Source organism: Triturus cristatus, chromosome 8 (genome assembly GCF_964204655.1).
Source record: "Triturus cristatus chromosome 8, aTriCri1.1, whole genome shotgun sequence".
Lineage (NCBI taxonomy): Eukaryota > Metazoa > Chordata > Amphibia > Caudata > Salamandridae > Triturus > Triturus cristatus.
The window spans coordinates 86,874,696-86,892,510 of record NC_140591.1 but is presented as its reverse complement, the minus strand read 5'-3'; the positions used below and the strand labels follow the sequence as shown (position 1 = coordinate 86,892,510).

The window sequence follows — 17,815 nt, the reverse complement described above, 5'->3', positions numbered from 1 at the left end:
TTCTTTGCTCATATCTGTCTCTCTGTAGGTAGCAATTCATTCACAACCAGCATGCCACCAGTAGGGCTCTCATCAACGCAGCACAGGCCCACCCTTAGTTTATCTTAATGAAACTCCATTTAATTTTTAGAATATCACAAATGTTTAATTTCAATGGAGTGGAGCTAACACAATATACAGCATCATTTTAGCAGTGCTCAGAATATATGTCAATAACTCAAGGGAGCATCCATTGCCATTGGTGCTGCTGCTCTGTCACTGACAGGAGTGGTTGAACCATCACCTCTTTAGCCCATCCTTTGTACCATCTGTCGCCCTCCCTTTGGAATGCTGTTACCCATCCGGTATCTCATTATCCATCTCTTGAACATCAGTGCAAATGCTACTCACTTCCCTGCCATGTGATCTTTCTGATAAGAAAATGCCACCGGCTGCCAACTTTCCACATATGGAGGCATGTCCATAGCATATGAGTGCCTTATCTAATCCACATCAGGGGCAATCCGATGGACATTCAGGGTCAAATGTATGCAACAATTTCACAGCAGGATATACATTTTTTTAATGTGATTAGCTTGAATCATTCATGTATTTGGTGATACATTCTTGTTTAGGCGCAATTTATTCAATTCTCAGCTACTCAAATTAACACAAGATCACCGTCCCTCTCCTCTCACTCTGCGGCAGTGTTTAAAGCTGAAGACAGCCAATGATTATAATGACGCCCATTACTGAAACGTACGTAATAACTCAACAGAAGAACCAGCCCATAACTGCTCTACTCATCATAGGTAGGTTTGTCCAAAAGTGCCCAAATTCAAGCTACATTTCACTACCTCTACATGTTCCCAATGCATCTCTATTCCTATGTATTTAAACAAGGGAGGGACCACTTCAATGCTTGTCAGACCCTTGCATTGCTCCCAGTGTCGAAAGCCACATATGCCAACTAACGCTCTAACATGCTGTTGTACGTAGGCCCGGACCTCCGCAAGCACAGCTAAGAGGGGGTTCACGGGGCCCTCAATGTTCATCGCATTATGTCCACCGACATAATATCACTTACGACTGACACAATACGCCTATGGTTCAAAGTCTATTGCTTAATGACTCTCCCCACTAGTTTGAATGGTGTTGTGAGGAGGGTGTAAGCCTCTTTTTGTCCTCCTTTGCATTACCCACTCTATAAAGTGAACGCTCCCAGTCTAGATTGCAGCTGCCGGCAACACATCTAGCAAACCAGTCCGCTGTAATATCCTAATGCCTGATGCAAATCCAACATTTCTATGAATGTATATATAATTATAAAACTATTTTGTTTTCAGTGTAATTAATTTCATAACTTCCAGTGGATCATGTGGGCAAGATAAGCCTTCAAAGATGGCCATTTGTTACATCAAGGTTCGTAACTAACATTGTGGAAACACACATTGACATTTTCTACTTCCCAAACAGTTAAGGTTTGCTTCTAAAATTTGAGGTTGCCACTTGCTTCTTAAAGTCAGTAATAATTCCTCCTTCACTTAACAGTAAAATGACAACAGAACAGATGCTCAAAATTACTTAAAGCAAAATTCTATAGGTTGAGAAAATAAGTAATTAAGGTTGTAATACCACCATCACCCAGAAGGCACATGGCATAAGTTACATCTGTATGTTCTGGGAAGTACTGATATTACTTTCTAAAAACTTGCTTTGCAATGTAATCATACAACAGTGTATAGACTAAGAAAGAAGACTGGAAGACAAGTTAATAAACTCACATTAAAGTGTAAAACAATGGTATCCAATGTGTCCAGTATGGATCCTAGAAGTAGCCATAAGTCACTTACAAACAGCAGTTCGTTGGTCAACTTTGGACAGAACGTGTCTCAAACTTTTTTGGCAATACCAACTGTGAAAACATCAATCCGTTTCAAATATCCAAATTCGCACTGGTGCCTGTCCTCAAAATGATCGCCTATAACATCAGCCAAAATCACATTACTCTTTTAAATACAAACCGGTTTGCTCACTTGATGATTGTTTGGTCTTCTCTCTTACACACTGAAGCTGTTAAAACATATTTATCCTCAGTCTTGGTAGTCAGCTAGACAAGTTATGTATCCTTTTGCATCCAAACTAAAACTTTTTCAGAGCATCTCCACAAATATATCAGAGGTGCAATCAAGATATAAATGGAAATGTGAAAATTGGCCCAAACTTTCTACAAAACTGCACTATTTTGTTGGGTGGAGGGTGAAAGCTTCTTTTTGTCCTCCACGGTGTAATCCTCTTTTAGTCCACATGATACTATTTCCAGTCTAACAATATCAAATAGGCACCTTTGCTGGTGCCCTTGTCTCCATGCCGGACTCCATCCCGATTATTCCACCCACCACTGCCCTAGCAGCAGGAGAGACGTTCACCCCAAACGCAGCAGCAGTGAGAACTGCAGAAAGCAAGAGACTTTCTGGATCCAGAAATGGCCAAATCTGGCATATCAGGCACTGGGGATTATTTAGGACTTAGAGGAAGGACATCGGCCAAAGATTAACAAATGCCCTGCCGCCCCATTTAGAGTGTATTACAGGTATACACTTTAAATAGGATGGATGGACACCAGCCAAACTCTACATAATCCCCCATACATTTTTAAAATTATATGAAATACATATTTGAAACTTAGGTGCAATAGGCAAGCATGTTTTTCAAAGTAAAATTGGGTGGGTAAAGGATGTAGCATCTGTACTGCCTTAAGAAGGAAAGCAGACTCTTTAGGGGTGGAGCATAGTAAAAATACAGTAGGTAGGAAAATATTTGAGCAGAGCACCCCACAACTACACACTACCATCAAATTCGTAAATAATAGAAAAGGAAGTTACCTAAAAGATCCCCTCTTCTTTGTAGTGGTCGGTTCCGGAGTCATAGGTCCTTCCTGGTCTTTCTTGAGTTTGTCCTTGGCTCTTGGAATTGGTTGGTTTAGCTCCCTTGTGACTGCGGTGGCACGATCCGCCTCGTTCTTTAACAGGATCAGCCGCTGGTTCTCCTTCAGCTCTAAGATCATCTCCCTCTGCTCCACAAGCTGGCGCCGCTGCTCCTCCAGAAGCTGTTGCTGGAACGCATGGCGATTGTCAAAGATTTCACCGGTATTGGGAAGACGTTTCCAAGTGGGACTCCTGAGACGTTGACTATTTGGAAGGAGTGGCGAAGGGGTCGGGGCTTGACTTTGGTACCGAGCAAGTTCTTCAGCAGTCAGGGCAGCGTGCTGAAGGGTGACCTGCCAAGCATGCTTCGGCATTTTGGTTGACACAACTCTGGAACGACTGGCACCAGACTTCAGATCTTCACCTAAGGGAGGTGGTCCCATTTGCCTGTCTCCAGCTGCATGACTATCAATCTGCAATACAATATAATAGAAATGGGGATCTAATGCTCAAGGACCAATATGCTTTTGACATTGACTCTGCTTTTGAGGGGCATCTGGAGCAACCCTCATTGTTACATTTTTTCATGAACCATTTCTTTATATTCCTTCTATCATATTGATTCCTAAACCTTGTCAGTCACTCCTTTCTTCTCAGATAAACACATGAGGGTCGATAGCATGAACTAAGGATCCAACGAGTAGCACATAAAGTGCATGCTTTTTTCACTTAACCCCTTGGGTGCCAGGCCTTTTCCCCTCCTGTGCCTGGCGCTTCCCTAGTGGGTGGGTGTCATGACGAGATAGTCTCGTCATGGACACAGCGCGACTGTGCTCCATGACGAGACCATCTTGTCATGGGCACAGAAGAGGCTAAAGCATGACTCTTAGACTGAACAGACAGCTGATGCATGCATGAACTCTGCTGTGTTGCATAACATGAACGTTCTGTGTTCCTGTGACATGTTTATATAATAGATGTTCTGACAGAGTACAATTGACTGTTGTGTACAGTACATGGAATGTGTGCACGATCAGGAGACTGCATCCTATGGGTCAGAATGCTGGGCTCTTGTGTTAACAGCCATTTTGTGAAGCAGTTGACTGTTGGTTTGTGAGGAGAAGAGAACCTGCAGATGTTGTAGCGTGATAACATACGATTGTACCCTAAAAAGGGCTATTTTGTAATCAGTTGAAGTGTGAGGCTTTACAGTCCAGGATGGACAGAACCCAGACACCAAGATCCCATAGATGCTGGTGCCCATATTTGGTAAGATCTGCGAGAAACAAAACATGAAGTCATGTCTCTGATTTATAGGGCTATAATGAACTCTGGACAGAAATGTAAGTTTCACTGACCATACAAGAATACACCTGACTGACAGAACAGACTACAGCATGACAGAAACATATAAAAAAAGAAGACTGACTGCCTCATACTCTCAGCCATCCCATGCAATATCAAATGACCATTTATTCTGACAGTAGGCAGGAGTCACGTCTTCCAAAAACACAATGTTGTAGTTATAGGCATCACCTTTTCTACACAACAGCACAGATATTTTATGTCATCTAATCTAGTTCTGGTGTAAAAAACATTTACAGTGAACAGATTTTATTGTCGTGCGACAACAGCAACAGCTATCCAGGGCTCTATAAGGAATCTTAAAATACTGACAGCGAAGCCTATGTTCCATATATATGCTATGAAAAGAAATAAGGCGAATGAGACGACCTATTTGTAATGAGCATTTCTTGACTCATCACATCATCCAATATGACTGTGTTTTTTTTATGCCGATGCGATGCTTGAAAAGTTAGACTATGCTGACAAGTTGATTGACATCTTGTAAGAGCAGTTGCTGCATTTGTATATGGAATTAACATAAGTAGCTGTTGGATGGGAAAAGCCACGCCTTCAGGTCCGTATGCTGGACTGAGGATGGGGTAGCAAAAAGTACCACGTCAAGGCAGCAGCAACAGAACATGTCCTACATCAATAGTTTTGCTTTTGAATTTGGGAATGCGGTTTAGAAATCTGTCTTTAGACTTTAATAACCATCTAGACTCGCACCATTGAAAGTGGTGGGCTAAAGGCGAAGGATTTTGTTAAATAAAAGCTTTATGGATCAAGCATAATGATTTTAAAAGGATACATTATCTTTCTCTTAACTAATGAAATGATGCAAAGCAATCTGATCTTAGGGGCAAATCCCAGGGCTAGTCTTGCTGCATAATTTTGAGTCCAGTTGGAAGTTCTGAATCTGATAGGATAGAAGATCAAGCTCAATAGAGTTACAATAGTAAACAGGCAGAGGCGAAGATCGAGTAAATTGCATCCCGCCCCCTTACGCCAGAATTGCCACACCTCTAGTCCTTACTCCTTGTGTTGAGGCAGTAATCAATCTATACCCGAGTGTGTTGAGTAAACACCTTTGTGACACCTCGATATGTGTCTCTTGTATACAAATAATATTGGCCCCTACTTGATCTCCATCTGATAAATATGGGCGGTGGTCAATTACAGAATGTCAGCACAACAATGATAAAAAAAATGACTTTATGTATGATATATGGTAATATTAGTGATGATCCGGAAGTACTGGACTATATTTCTAATGAGCTCGCTCACTGGCCTCTCCCACTGATAGTGTGTGGCGATTTTAATCTAAATCTCCCATGTGACTGGTCGGTGGATACAGATTTCAATATTGGGGCAGGAAACCTTAAGTGTCGAACTCATGGATTGATAGATTTGTGGCAAACAGAGCATACAAGCGATCCTAGCACGTTAAGATCTAATTGTACAATAGAAACATTTCCAAGAGTGCTGTCTGACCACAATCCTAAATATAGAATGCAGAGTAACGAACTTCAATGTGAAAACCTGTACGTTCGAAAGGGCACTGCTGGTAAATGAGGAATATTGTCATCAAATAAGGAATTGAATACCTGGGTTTTTGGAGGATAATATAGGTAGTGCACAAATCGATATTGTGTGGGATGCCCTGAGGCTGGAATCAGAGGGGAGACGCTACCATATTCATTAAATTCTAATAAGAAGGCAAAACAAAAAATGGTGGCACTACAGAAAAATCTGGGTATAGCCAAGGAAGGACTGATAAAGGCTGTTCAGGAGGGACCGGAAGTTGAAAACGAATTAAGGTGTGTAGCGATAGCTAAAAATTGTATTATTGATATCCTAACGGAAAAAGCCATAGGTAAGGCAACAATGCATAAAGAAAGTTTTTACGAATAAGTGAACAGGTGGGACATCAGTTAGCGGTGTGTACCCGAGAACAAAGTACAGCCAATCTAATAAGAGTAATTAAAGATCCAGAATATGGGCAAAGGTCGGATTCTAAAGCAATAAGAGCTGCGTTTCAACGATTTTACCAAAAACTATAGGAGGATACAGATATACAACAGGAAAAAAAAAAAATCGAAGAATATATAGATTTACATTCACCTTTAAGACTAGAGGTAGAGGACTAAGAAAGTTTGGATGGTATACCGCAGTGGGAGGAAATCCTTCTCTCAATAAATAGATTAGCTGCAGGAAAAGTGGCTGGTATGGATTCCAACAGAGTGTTACGTTAAATTTTACTCACAGTTAAAAAAAAATATTGTTTGATTTATTTACACATATTGTTCAGGGGGACGACCTCCGGGATCATGGTCTTTAGCTAAAATTGTGGTTTTCTTAAAAAAACACAAAGACCCCACAGAGCTTGGGTCTTATCGCCCTATCACTTTGATAAATGGGGATTCAACAATGTATTCTAAATTATTAGCTACCCGTTTGGCACGATTATACATAAAATTGTATCTGACCGTCAACATGGGTTCATCCCAGGGAGATCTACAACCGATCATGTTCAAAGGGTGATCTCATTTTTTGACTCGGCGGGTGTTGCAGGGGACCGTATGGCACTTTTTATTATTATTAGACGCCGAAAAGGCCTTCGATAGGGTCTCCTGGAAATACCTTTGGACGGCAGTGTCAAGAAGTGGCATCAGGGAACCATTTATCAAAGCAGTACAAATGCTATATACTGATCCATCGGCTGTAGTAATGGTTAATGGGTCAGTGTCAGAAAAGTTAGTCATTACTAGAGGGACAAGACATGGGTGCCCATGTTCTCCTCTTTTATTTGCGGTATATATTGACCCCTTTATCCGTAGACTTGAAAACAACATATTAATACCACCTATATAGGTACAAGACTAAGCTGCGAAAACGTTGGCGTATGCGGGTGACATGGCCCTAGTTACTACTGACCCTGCTAACGCAATAAGCGCAACAGAAGAGGAGGCTAAGATCTTTTGAGGGGTGTCAGGATATAAATTGAATCAAGATAAAACGCAGTTTATTCTCAATAGTAAAAGCAAGATGAGAGACGATCGGGTAATGGATAAATCTACTTATTTGGGGGTTAGCATAACGGCAAAATTGGAGAGTGTAGTTAACAATAATCTCGAACCATTAATACATCACACACAAAAAATCTGATCAGGTTAAATCATTTACATTTATCCATCGGGGGTAGGTGTAACCTGTTTAAAACGATTTTTTTACCCAGATTTTTATATTTTTTTAGAACAATTTGTCTGGAATTTCCACCACAACTGTTTAAGTCTATAGATAACATGTTTTCTAGGTTTATATGGGGATATAAGAGACCACATACAGCATTAAGATTTATTACCCTACCTAAGGATAGAGGGGGATTGGCGTTGCCTAATATTAAACTATACTACTGAAATATTGCGTTGAGTTACTATCAATTGGGATGGATAACCGAATAAATTGTAGTATCCCAACACCGCAAGGACTTTATTAGGTGATGAAACCAGAGGGTGCCTATGGCAACATTTAAACGATAGGTTGTTTAAGAAGGTGATATATAAGACCATTTCTGGCATCTATAAGGTCTGGAATAATGTACGTAAATTGCTGGGAATTGGACGGCTATCCCACTATATCCCAATTTTTAAAAACAACAACCTCCCAGAGATCTTCAGGGATACCTGCATGGATAGATGGGTACAGGGAAGGATCACGCAATTAGGTTGTTTTTACTCCACTTTGGGCTAAAGTCTTTTGAGGAATTACAGATTGAGTATAAATTAGGTCATAGGGATTTCTTCAAATTTCTACAGGTCAGAGACTTTTTGTGGAAGAAAGGAGGTGGCGGAGTAACATTTCAAGTAATTCAAATTATGGAGAACCTACTTAAAACAACAATAACTATAGGAGAAGTATATGAAGAGAAGTATATGAATTTATGAATGTCTTCTATACGGATGATATAGATAAATGTGTGTCGAAATGGCAGACTAAATTAGGTGTTTCGGCCGAAACCCTCCACCATTCCTACGAATTATTTCAGTCTTGTCTAATGTCTACAAAACTGCAAGCTCAATACTTTAAAACCTTTTTCTCCTTATATTACACCCCAAACAAGATAGCTAAGTGGGGGACCGGAAAAGGAACGTAATGTCCTCAATGCATGCTATTTGAAGCTGACAGCGTGCATATATTTGCATTATGTGATGTGTTAATGAAATTGGTTAACAATATATCAGTTTTTTTGTCAGAGATACTAGAAGCAAGAATAGAAATCTCAGTGGACGAAATAATCTTAGGTACAGCTAACGTAAATCGACCAAAATATATGCAAGGTTTGATTTTTGTGGCAATGGCGGTCCTAAGGATGTGTATAGCTTCAGCTTGGCTGGATCCGAATCCGCCGGCGTTCCAACAATGGAGATCCCGATTGTTGGCGACATGCAGTTTAGAGACAGCCATATATAAAAGAAAGGGGAGTAATAAAAGTAAAAGAGGGCTGGCAATTTGGGACCCTCTAATTCAGTGGATGCAAAGACATACTGGGACTGGATAAGTGACTATAATTGTATTATGTAGGATGGTGGAAGGCAGACAGAGTTAACTATGGTTTGCAGATATAGATTGCGATGAATTATTTTGCACCAGAAGAATCAAGATATGTTTTCATGATATTAATGAAATATGTAAAAAAGAGGAAAACATTTTTGTTGTTGTTTTGTTTGTGGGTAATGTCTGAGAAGGGGAGCGATGTGGTTCGGGGGGGTGCGCATATGTATAAAATAATAAAGCTAATTAAAAATAAAAAAAGAAAAAAGAAAACAGGCAGAGGCAAATGCATAATGTGCCCTCTGTGATGAAATGAAAAAAAGACAGACTCTATTTTAAAGAATGAAGTTGAAATAAGCAGGACCCTGCTATGGATGAGATCTGGTCAGCAGCTATGGTCAAAGAGAAATCTTATTTTTTTTCCCAGTTTCTTTTACCACAGGCAGAGGTGAGGGCATAGAACCTAGGGCCTGAGGACAAAATGGAAGCTCTCAGAATAGGAGCCTGTTCCCTAGTTTTTATTTGCCTTTTCGTTTTAAGTATTTTCTTGACTTTCATATTCATATCAAAAGAATCTTTAACTAGATTTTTTTTCATCAGACCATTTGTGTCTGCAGAGAATACTTTATCCCAATTTTTTGATTTGTAGGACATTTCGTTACGCACTGCGATTTGGCGCGAAGGCCACTGAGGTCATCTTCTGGATGCTCTTCTTTATTTAGTCAACACCCTATGCAAGCCACTGTAGCATCCCTGAGATCCTCTGTGAAGCTTTCAAGCTCATTGTGAGTGTTCATACTCCTAATGTATTTCAAACACCAGATTAGTTCTGATACAGTGCAGTTTGTTCTCAATATTTTAAAGGCAATTTAGAGGTTAATAATTTACCAAACCTTGGTTGAGCAGTTATTTTCCAATCCAGCTATGGGAACCTTCCGACTTCTCTCGTAACCACATGTGGGCAGGGAATAGACATCCAAGATCATGACAGGGTAGTGAAGGAAACCAAATTGAAACTCATATTTCCACGTAGTTCATTTCTTATTAATACCTTTTCAATAGGTTTTGTCTAACTAACCAAAATGCAACCAGGCTACTGCTATACAAGGATCACTTGCTCAATCCTGCTGAAAACGTATATGGTTTTTACTAGGAGCTTCAACCACATTCTCTTTCCTGCATATACTGAACATTCCTAGATCTCTTTTTTCTCATTCTGTGGATATTGCACAGTTCAAAGACTGGAAAGACCCCCATCTTTGGTATTCCTGGGCACAGTTGGATCTTTTTCACTCTATTTAAAAACTGTCTACCCTCCCTCTCCTGAGAGCTGACCAATCTGCACCCACACTCCCCTCGGAGAGTACTCCTGCTTATCCTTTTCAGTTAGACCCCTACTGTCCTCATACACATTACACATTTCTTTCTCTCCTTAGTGATTATACACCCATTTAGGTATGTCATGAACTTATTCAAATATGTGAGTGTGGAGCTTGGGTAGAAGGTGGTGTCGGCATCCTCCTTACGGAGAAAAGAATGGCAGCTCCGGGCTGCTGGTGCACAGAGTTAGTAGACTACGCAGTGCTGCTAGTTTTTCTGTGGTCAAGGTGTACGTTGCTCCCTGCTCCTGTCCCACCAAAAAGCCTGCCATATACACCACACAGCGGCAACCAGACCCTGTTCACTGCTCCAAGTAACCAACAACTGACTGCACCGCACAGCTACAACCAGACCCCGTTCACTGCTCCAAGTAACCAACAACTGACTGCACCGCACAGCTGCAACCAGACCCCGTTCACTGGTCCAAGGAACCAACAACTGACTAAAGTACCTTTCAATCGTCAGTTGACCCTAAAAATGGCTGGTGTGCTGACATTTGCACAAGCACTACGTCGACACAGAAATACAAGTCCAAAATTCAAATGAAAAAAAAGCACATGAAACAAGATCAATTTGACTTTGCGTATCATAAAGTCCATGCTGTTCTGTTGATCATTTCCCCCTGATACGTTCTGAAGCAAACTGAAAAATAATGAGTAAAAGTTTCAGTTAGCCTAGTACTTCTTTCAGAAAAAATAATCTGTACTTTGTAAATATAATTCAGCACATTCCTGGCTGGAGGCTGTGTCTACCATGTGTGTGTGATGCCCAAGTGTGTGAACTTGAGGACAGATTGCGATTTTTTAAATCTATCTTGCTCAAACTGATACACTGTGTATGTGTATATGTGTATGTGTGTATATATATATATATATATATATATATATATATAGAGATATATATATATATATATATATATATAGTTATAATATTGGCAAATGGATTTTAGTATGTAAAAGAGAAAACAGTTTAAGATACGCCTACTTCGCAATCACATGATGGGTTAGACTGAGCTTCAACAACTGCTTAGATTGATCCTCAAAGGTAATCTGGATGAGGAAATAATCAATATTTTCTGCGCTTCGTGTGCTCTTTGGATTTGAAATGTGTTCCTATCTACCACGAGTCATTAGCCAAACCTTGTAGCTAGTTCAGTGGGACTGGCTTATTTGCCCATTTGGCCTCATCAGTAAGTTACACTCTTTCCCAAGAACCGTTTAGCTGATAAATGAAGAGAATAAGAAATGGTTTACCACTGGCATCGTCTCCTGCCCCATCTGAATCAGGTCACTCTCCTTTCCCAAGGGTGGATCAGATGGGGGTGCTGAAGAAGAGGCCGCCTCCAGCAGTGCAGCCATCTTCCTCTTGGTTTCCTCCTTCTTGGCTTCCAGCTCCTTGCGATCCACCTCGGATCTACACCACAGCTGCCATGCCACCAAACAGTGCCGCAAGAGCCTCCGACGGTCACTCTCCGATGCAAGCTGGTGTTTCCTGCATAATAAAATGTTCACAAAGTAAAAGCGCAGGAGAGGCAAATTAATGGCTGCGCACAAATTAGGAACTTAAAACAACAAAGAGGTAAAGCTGTGAAAGACATCAAGAAAAAATAGATACACTGTGAAATACTGTTTTATTAAAGGGGAGAAGCTTCAAATTGTAGCTAGAGTAAAAGAAAGATGGTGAGAATTACAGCTAAGATAAAGGTGAGAAGCTGTCAACTGCAAGTTTAATGAGGAAAACAGAATAGCTGCTAGCATGAAGGAGAGAAGCTGTAAATAACAGTTAAGAGGTGTTAGAAACGGGGTAGCTTGGCGCGGAGTGGGTAGGCCAAACTCCAGAGCAATGTGTAAAGCATCTGCGCAGTCCAGACTCACAGGCGACACACTAGGCACACTACAAAAGAGACTCCACACCAGGTTGTGCAAAACTAGTCTTTGTATTAGGAAAACACATTAGGGTCATAATCACAGGCACATACAACACTGTGCCAACTGGCACCAGGTAGCATTTTTACAGGGGATTATATACAGGGCAGGGCCAATCGGGCCGCTGCCAGAACCATCAAGAAGCACAGGGGATAAATGTACGACCCTCAGCAGTGTATGTGTAACAGGCAGAACCTACTGGCAAGACCAGGAACTTAGCAATGTTGCAATAAACATTGGCCTAAACATAAGGCATCCTCACAATAGTCATAGGTCATGAAAACGTAACCCGGCAGGAACCTGGAACATCATCGGGAACATTAGGTCCGGCAAAGAAATGCAGTCTGCATCATCACAGTAATATCTTAGGGGCCTAAACAGCACCGTATGCATAACATTAGGCATAAGAGCCTCATTGGCATAAATCCCGTCTGTAGTAGGCAACAACCTGTGGGCATAACCTCATTAGCATAAATGCGTTAGGCACATGTGAACATAGAGGCATCATCATTAGCATAAAAGCATGAGCAACCCCTTGGGCATAAATCACATTTGCATGAACCATGAGCATGGGGCATAAAACAATCAGTAGAGCCCACGTGAAGCCATAACCCCTTCCTTAGTTGCCCATCTCATCAAGCCGTGGTGGGAACACTATACCGAACACCAATAATGTGCATAGGGGCCATCCAGGAACACATCAATACATCTGGGCATCTGAAGGAGCAAGCAGGTAGACATTATGCGTAACATCAGCATAGTAGTGCACCCACTAGGCATAGAAAGACATTATCCCACAATCATGGGGCATAAATAACATTTGGCAGTGGGCACAACCACATGAGCAGAAATCACATTATACATAACCCTGTGGGCATCAAGGCACCATCATCCATGTAAGTGCCTTATGCATATAACACTACCACCCTGGGCAGATGTAAACCCCACTCTGGAGCTCAGAAAAAGGAAGTGCCCCACAGCGTTGCAACTGCCCACTGTCTGGCGGGGCAGTTGAGTAGCACAAGCACTGAACGAGCTGAAGCCCCTCTCCGGGACTTAAGAGAAACAAAATGATGGGGCCCAAAAGAAGAACCGTTGCATCGGCCCGCCCCTGCGGGCCACTGTGTAGCCCCTGGGGCACAGTAGTCCGGTCCGTGCTGGAGCCCCACAGGAGCTTCAGAACAAATGTGGCTGCACGTGGGAGTCCCCCTCTGGGACTCTAGTGTTCAATAATGCCCCCAAAAGAACACGGGCACCACGGAGCAATTGGGAGCCCCACTCGGGAGCTCCGAAAAGGAAAATGCTCCCAAAGCGTTGCAGCGGCGCAGCTGGGGAAAGTAGACACTCAGGGGCACCACAACACTTAAACTGCAGGCCCCACTCACCGGGGCTCTGTCGGGTGTCCTCCGCCTCCTCTGCTCTCCTCCCGCGCAGGTCCCAGGCACAGAGTGTGCCTCGGTGGGACCCGCGCCTCTGTTTTCTCTCTGCAGGCGGGGTGGGCTCCCGCCGGGCCCAGGCTCTCCTTATCGGCACACACGGGGCTCTCACTGACCTTCGGGAGCCCCGCTCGCCATCCGCCACATCGCACTCTCTTGGCTTCACCCGGGCCCCCTCCTGGGGCCCAGGACTTTGATGCGGAGCGCGCGAGGCTCCGGACTTCCCGCTTCCTCTGTTGCGGGGCGGGACATCCTTGAGGCGCTCCCGCCGGCGCCAATCGCAGCACGGATCCCCTGAAGTCAGCAGAGGAGCCCACGTGGTGCTCCGGGACTCCCGGGCCGACAGCGGTGATCTTCGGCGATTCCTCTGCGTGGCAATGAGGGATAGGCTCCCTCGTACGTACAAGCACCACGCGGGGTGGGCACCCGCTCTCAAATAAAGGCAGATGCGGGGTGGGCACCCGTGGAAGAGTGCACAAACGCGGGGTGGGCACCCGCTACTATAATATGCATAAAGCGGGGTAGGCTCCTGCTGTAGTTTAAATAGGCAGTTCTCCCGGTCAGCGCACGTGGTAGGCACCCGCTTCTTCAATAAGGCATAAAGGTGAGGCACAAACGCGGGGTGGGCACCCGCTGTTTGCAGGCAGTTTGAGGGGAATCCCCACACCAGGAATTCCCTCCGAGCACGTCGCAGCCTCAGCGTTGCCGGGTCCACACTCTTACCGTCCTCTGGGGCATAAGAATAGAACGCAGAAAGGACAAATGCAGAATCCAGTTGAAGCGCTTTGGCAGCACAGCGCAGCAGGCGTCAGCTCCTCTTCCTGGGCGGACAAAGCGCTCACAGGGCACTATGACGCAGGCAGAGCTGGACTAAAGTTATAGTGCTCACCAGGTGCGAAGTTGCTGGCAAAGAATCAGGGTCCCACACCATGAAGGAGCGCCCACGAGGCGCTAGGGGCCAGAGGGAGCAGACAGGCAATGTTGGGCAAGATCAGCAGGCAGTGGGTAGCTCATCAGAACAGGACAGCAGTTCCTTGGAACAGTCAACCTCCATACTGTGGCACTCCTCCTGGCACAGCAGTCTTCACTCCAGCAAAGGTTTCTCCCTAGCCCTGTGGACAGCAGAGGGGTACAGGTGGGCTCAGGGGCAAGCACGCAGGCCCATGCGGCGGTACCTCCTGGCAGAGTGTCCCCTCCAAACCAAAGTCCAAGCAAGCGCACCACATGGAGTCTCAGCTCCTCTATATATACACCCCTCACATCACCTACTGGAAAAAGACCAGAAGCTACTGGAAGGCTCTCTGGGGAAACCAGTCCCAACTGGTTTTGGGGGAGGTGCAGAGCACCCTGTCACTTCGAGTACTAGACCGGCAACCCACCTCAGGCACAAAGTGCACCAAAATGGCAACTGTTAAAAGTGACATTTCTAGAACAGTGTAAATAAACCTGCGTGCACCATTGCGCAGCATTTATTATTTTCCATTCAACCACACCAAACATAACATATTTGTTTTGTTTTATTTAGGAGTTATCCATGGGGGGGGGGGAAGGGGGAGGGGGAAGTTCCCAATTCTAGCCTATGGAGGGTATAAAGCACATGCACTTTACACCAAACTCCAGTGCCAAAGTGCTCAGAGTCCGTAAACCACCTACTTCATGTTATGAAAAAGACTAGGGGAAAGGCAAAAAGGTTGCGGGATGACCCTGCAAGCAGGGCCAAGTCCAACAAGAGGAAAGTGGTTTACAGATAGAACAAAAAAATAAAGAAATTAGTTATGAATTACAGACAGAATAAAGGAGAAAAGCTGACAACCGCAGACAGAATGGGAGCAAACTACAGAAGGTGTAGAAAAAAGCTAGAACCAGGGAAATGCTGTGCATAACAACTAGAATAAGGAGTAGATCCTGTGAATCACAGCTAAAATAAAGGATATAACCTATGAGTTACAACTATAATAAAATAAGTAAACCCTAGATTATAGCTACAGACCTTCATGCTGGGGTCTCGCTCACTCCCTGTATATTGATAGAAGCAGGGTTCTGCCTCATCCACGAGTTGATATTAACATGTGCACCATCTAAATATAACAATCAAACACACTACAAACCAAGGCTTGAAGCAGGAAGCCTCACCACAACCTGCAGACACTGTTTTCTATTTTTTCCTTCACTCTGTAACTATCAAAACATGCTAGTTTCTTGGCACTTGGGGCTCTAAGAGAATTCTTACGCAACAAAACTGCCACAATCTACACGCACTTCAACCCTCACCCTCCTGTAGCCATCCTCGACAGGCTCCTCAACCTTGCTGACTCCAACATAAACACTTTAACCACATGGCACAGACTAGGATAGAATAGGACTTTATAGTATTTATAGAGAAAACTAAAACCAAAAGGTGTCAAGGCGCAAGGCGAGCAGAAAAGAAGAGACTACCCACCAACTCATGTACATCATCCATTCTGAGCTCCCAGAGATCCCTGCCCCCAGCACATGTTCAACCTGGGGAGCAGCACCAACAGCAGGGAACTCACCACCATCACCATCGCCTCCATCACCTCGGCCTCCTTCCCAGAGCGGTGGAAACATGTGGAAGTCAAACCGCTCCTCAAAAAACGCACTGTAGACCCCAGAGACTTCAAAACCTACTGGCCCATCTCCCAAAGTTCTGAAGAAAGCAATAAACCTCCAACTCACCACCCACCTAGAAAACCTAGGTGGACCCCTCCCAATCCAGCTTCTGCTCAAATCACACAACGGAAACCTCCTTGATCATGGCCACCAATGACCTCAGGACTCTCCTTGACAGGGGAAACACTGCCATCCTAATTCTTGATCTCTCCACAGCCTTCGACACCCTGTCCGACTACACCCTCCTAGGTGGACTCCACCAAATGGGGATCCGAGAGAAAGCTCTCTAATGGATCGCATCCTTCCTCTCTGGAAGAACCCAAAGTGCCTGCCTCCAACTCTACACCTCAGGCCCGAAAAATATCATCTGCAGCGTCCCACAAGATTCGTCACTGAGCCAAACCCAGTTCTCCACACACATGGCTCCCCTGGCCACCCTGGTCAGATTTCACGGCATGAACATCATCTCCTACGTGGACGGTATGCAGCTCGTCCTCTCCCTATCCTCATACCCCGCTCACACCAAAGCTAACTTCTCCAGATGCATGACCAGCGTTGCAAGATGGATGCAGAACAGATGCCTCAAACTCAACACCACAAAACAGAGATACTCATTTTTGTGAGCAACGTCTCCCCATGCGCCGACTCCTGGTGGCCAACCGAACTTGCCCCCCACTCACTATCGCAGAACACACAAGGAACCTCTGCATCATACTCAACAGCAGGCTCACGAGGAGGAACCAGATAAACGATGTCTCGTCCGCCTGCTTCCTTGCCCTACGCTTGCTCAAAAATGGCTCCCCATCAGCTCCAGATACACCGTCACCCAGGCCCTCATCACCAGCCGCCTGGACAATGGCAACATCGTCAATGTGGGGATCACCTCACAACTAGAAAACAGACTCCAGACCATGTAGAATGCAGCAGCCAGGCTCATCCTCAACCCATCACTCTCCACCTCAACTCTCTGCATTGGCTCCCCTTCAGCAAACGGTGCCAGTTCAAAATGCTCACTTACGTCTACAGGGCCTTCAACAACAAAGGACCAACATATCTCAACAACAGGGTGAACTTCCACCAACCCACCAGACAACTACGGTGTGCATCCCTTTATCTGGCCCACACACCCCACATGAGCAAAGGCTGCGCCTTTTACTATCTGCCCGCAAAATCATGGAAGGGCCTCTCTGTCCAACTCCGAACAGCTCCCACCCTGCAGCAATTCAGGAAAGGCCTGAAAACCTTGGTCTTCATTGAAGACCTTAGCAGCAGCACCGCCCCGCCGCCGAATACCCCCACAGGTGATAAGCAGAGCTTTACAAATCTGGTCTGATTGATTGATTGATTGATCACAGCAGCTAGAGAATTAGTGCCAGCCGCTAGTAAAGAACTAGCCTACCCCTGGGATTAGAGGAGGAAACTGGTCTGCGAGAATTTAGAAGCCAATTGAGACCAGGAGGGAAAAGGAGAACAGCTTTTCGCATTTTCTTGATTTAGGGAGCAGGAATTTACTTCTTTTTGTGGGCACCGCCTGGTATTTTATAAGTGAATGACCATATCCAATTGGTGCTGACTATTAAATGCTTCTGGTGCACCAGTGCTAACCTTTCCTCGCACAGGCCTACACCAAATGGCATCA

The 17,815-nt window shown here is 44.2% G+C and overlaps 1 protein-coding gene across 2 annotated transcripts in view; it reads right to left on the bottom strand.

Annotated features, from left to right (window-relative positions):
* Window positions 1–17,815, bottom strand: part of CCDC191 (coiled-coil domain containing 191) — a 156,790-nt gene that overhangs the window by 47,454 nt on the left and 91,521 nt on the right. For both annotated transcript variants that reach the window (XM_085621068.1, XM_085621067.1), the window contains 2 exons: window positions 11,438–11,675; window positions 2,865–3,379 (listed from right to left, as the gene is read on the bottom strand). In XM_085621068.1, the coding sequence (XP_085477194.1) occupies window positions 2,865–3,379; window positions 11,438–11,675 (753 nt within the window). The remainder of the gene's footprint in view (window positions 1–2,864; window positions 3,380–11,437; window positions 11,676–17,815) is intronic.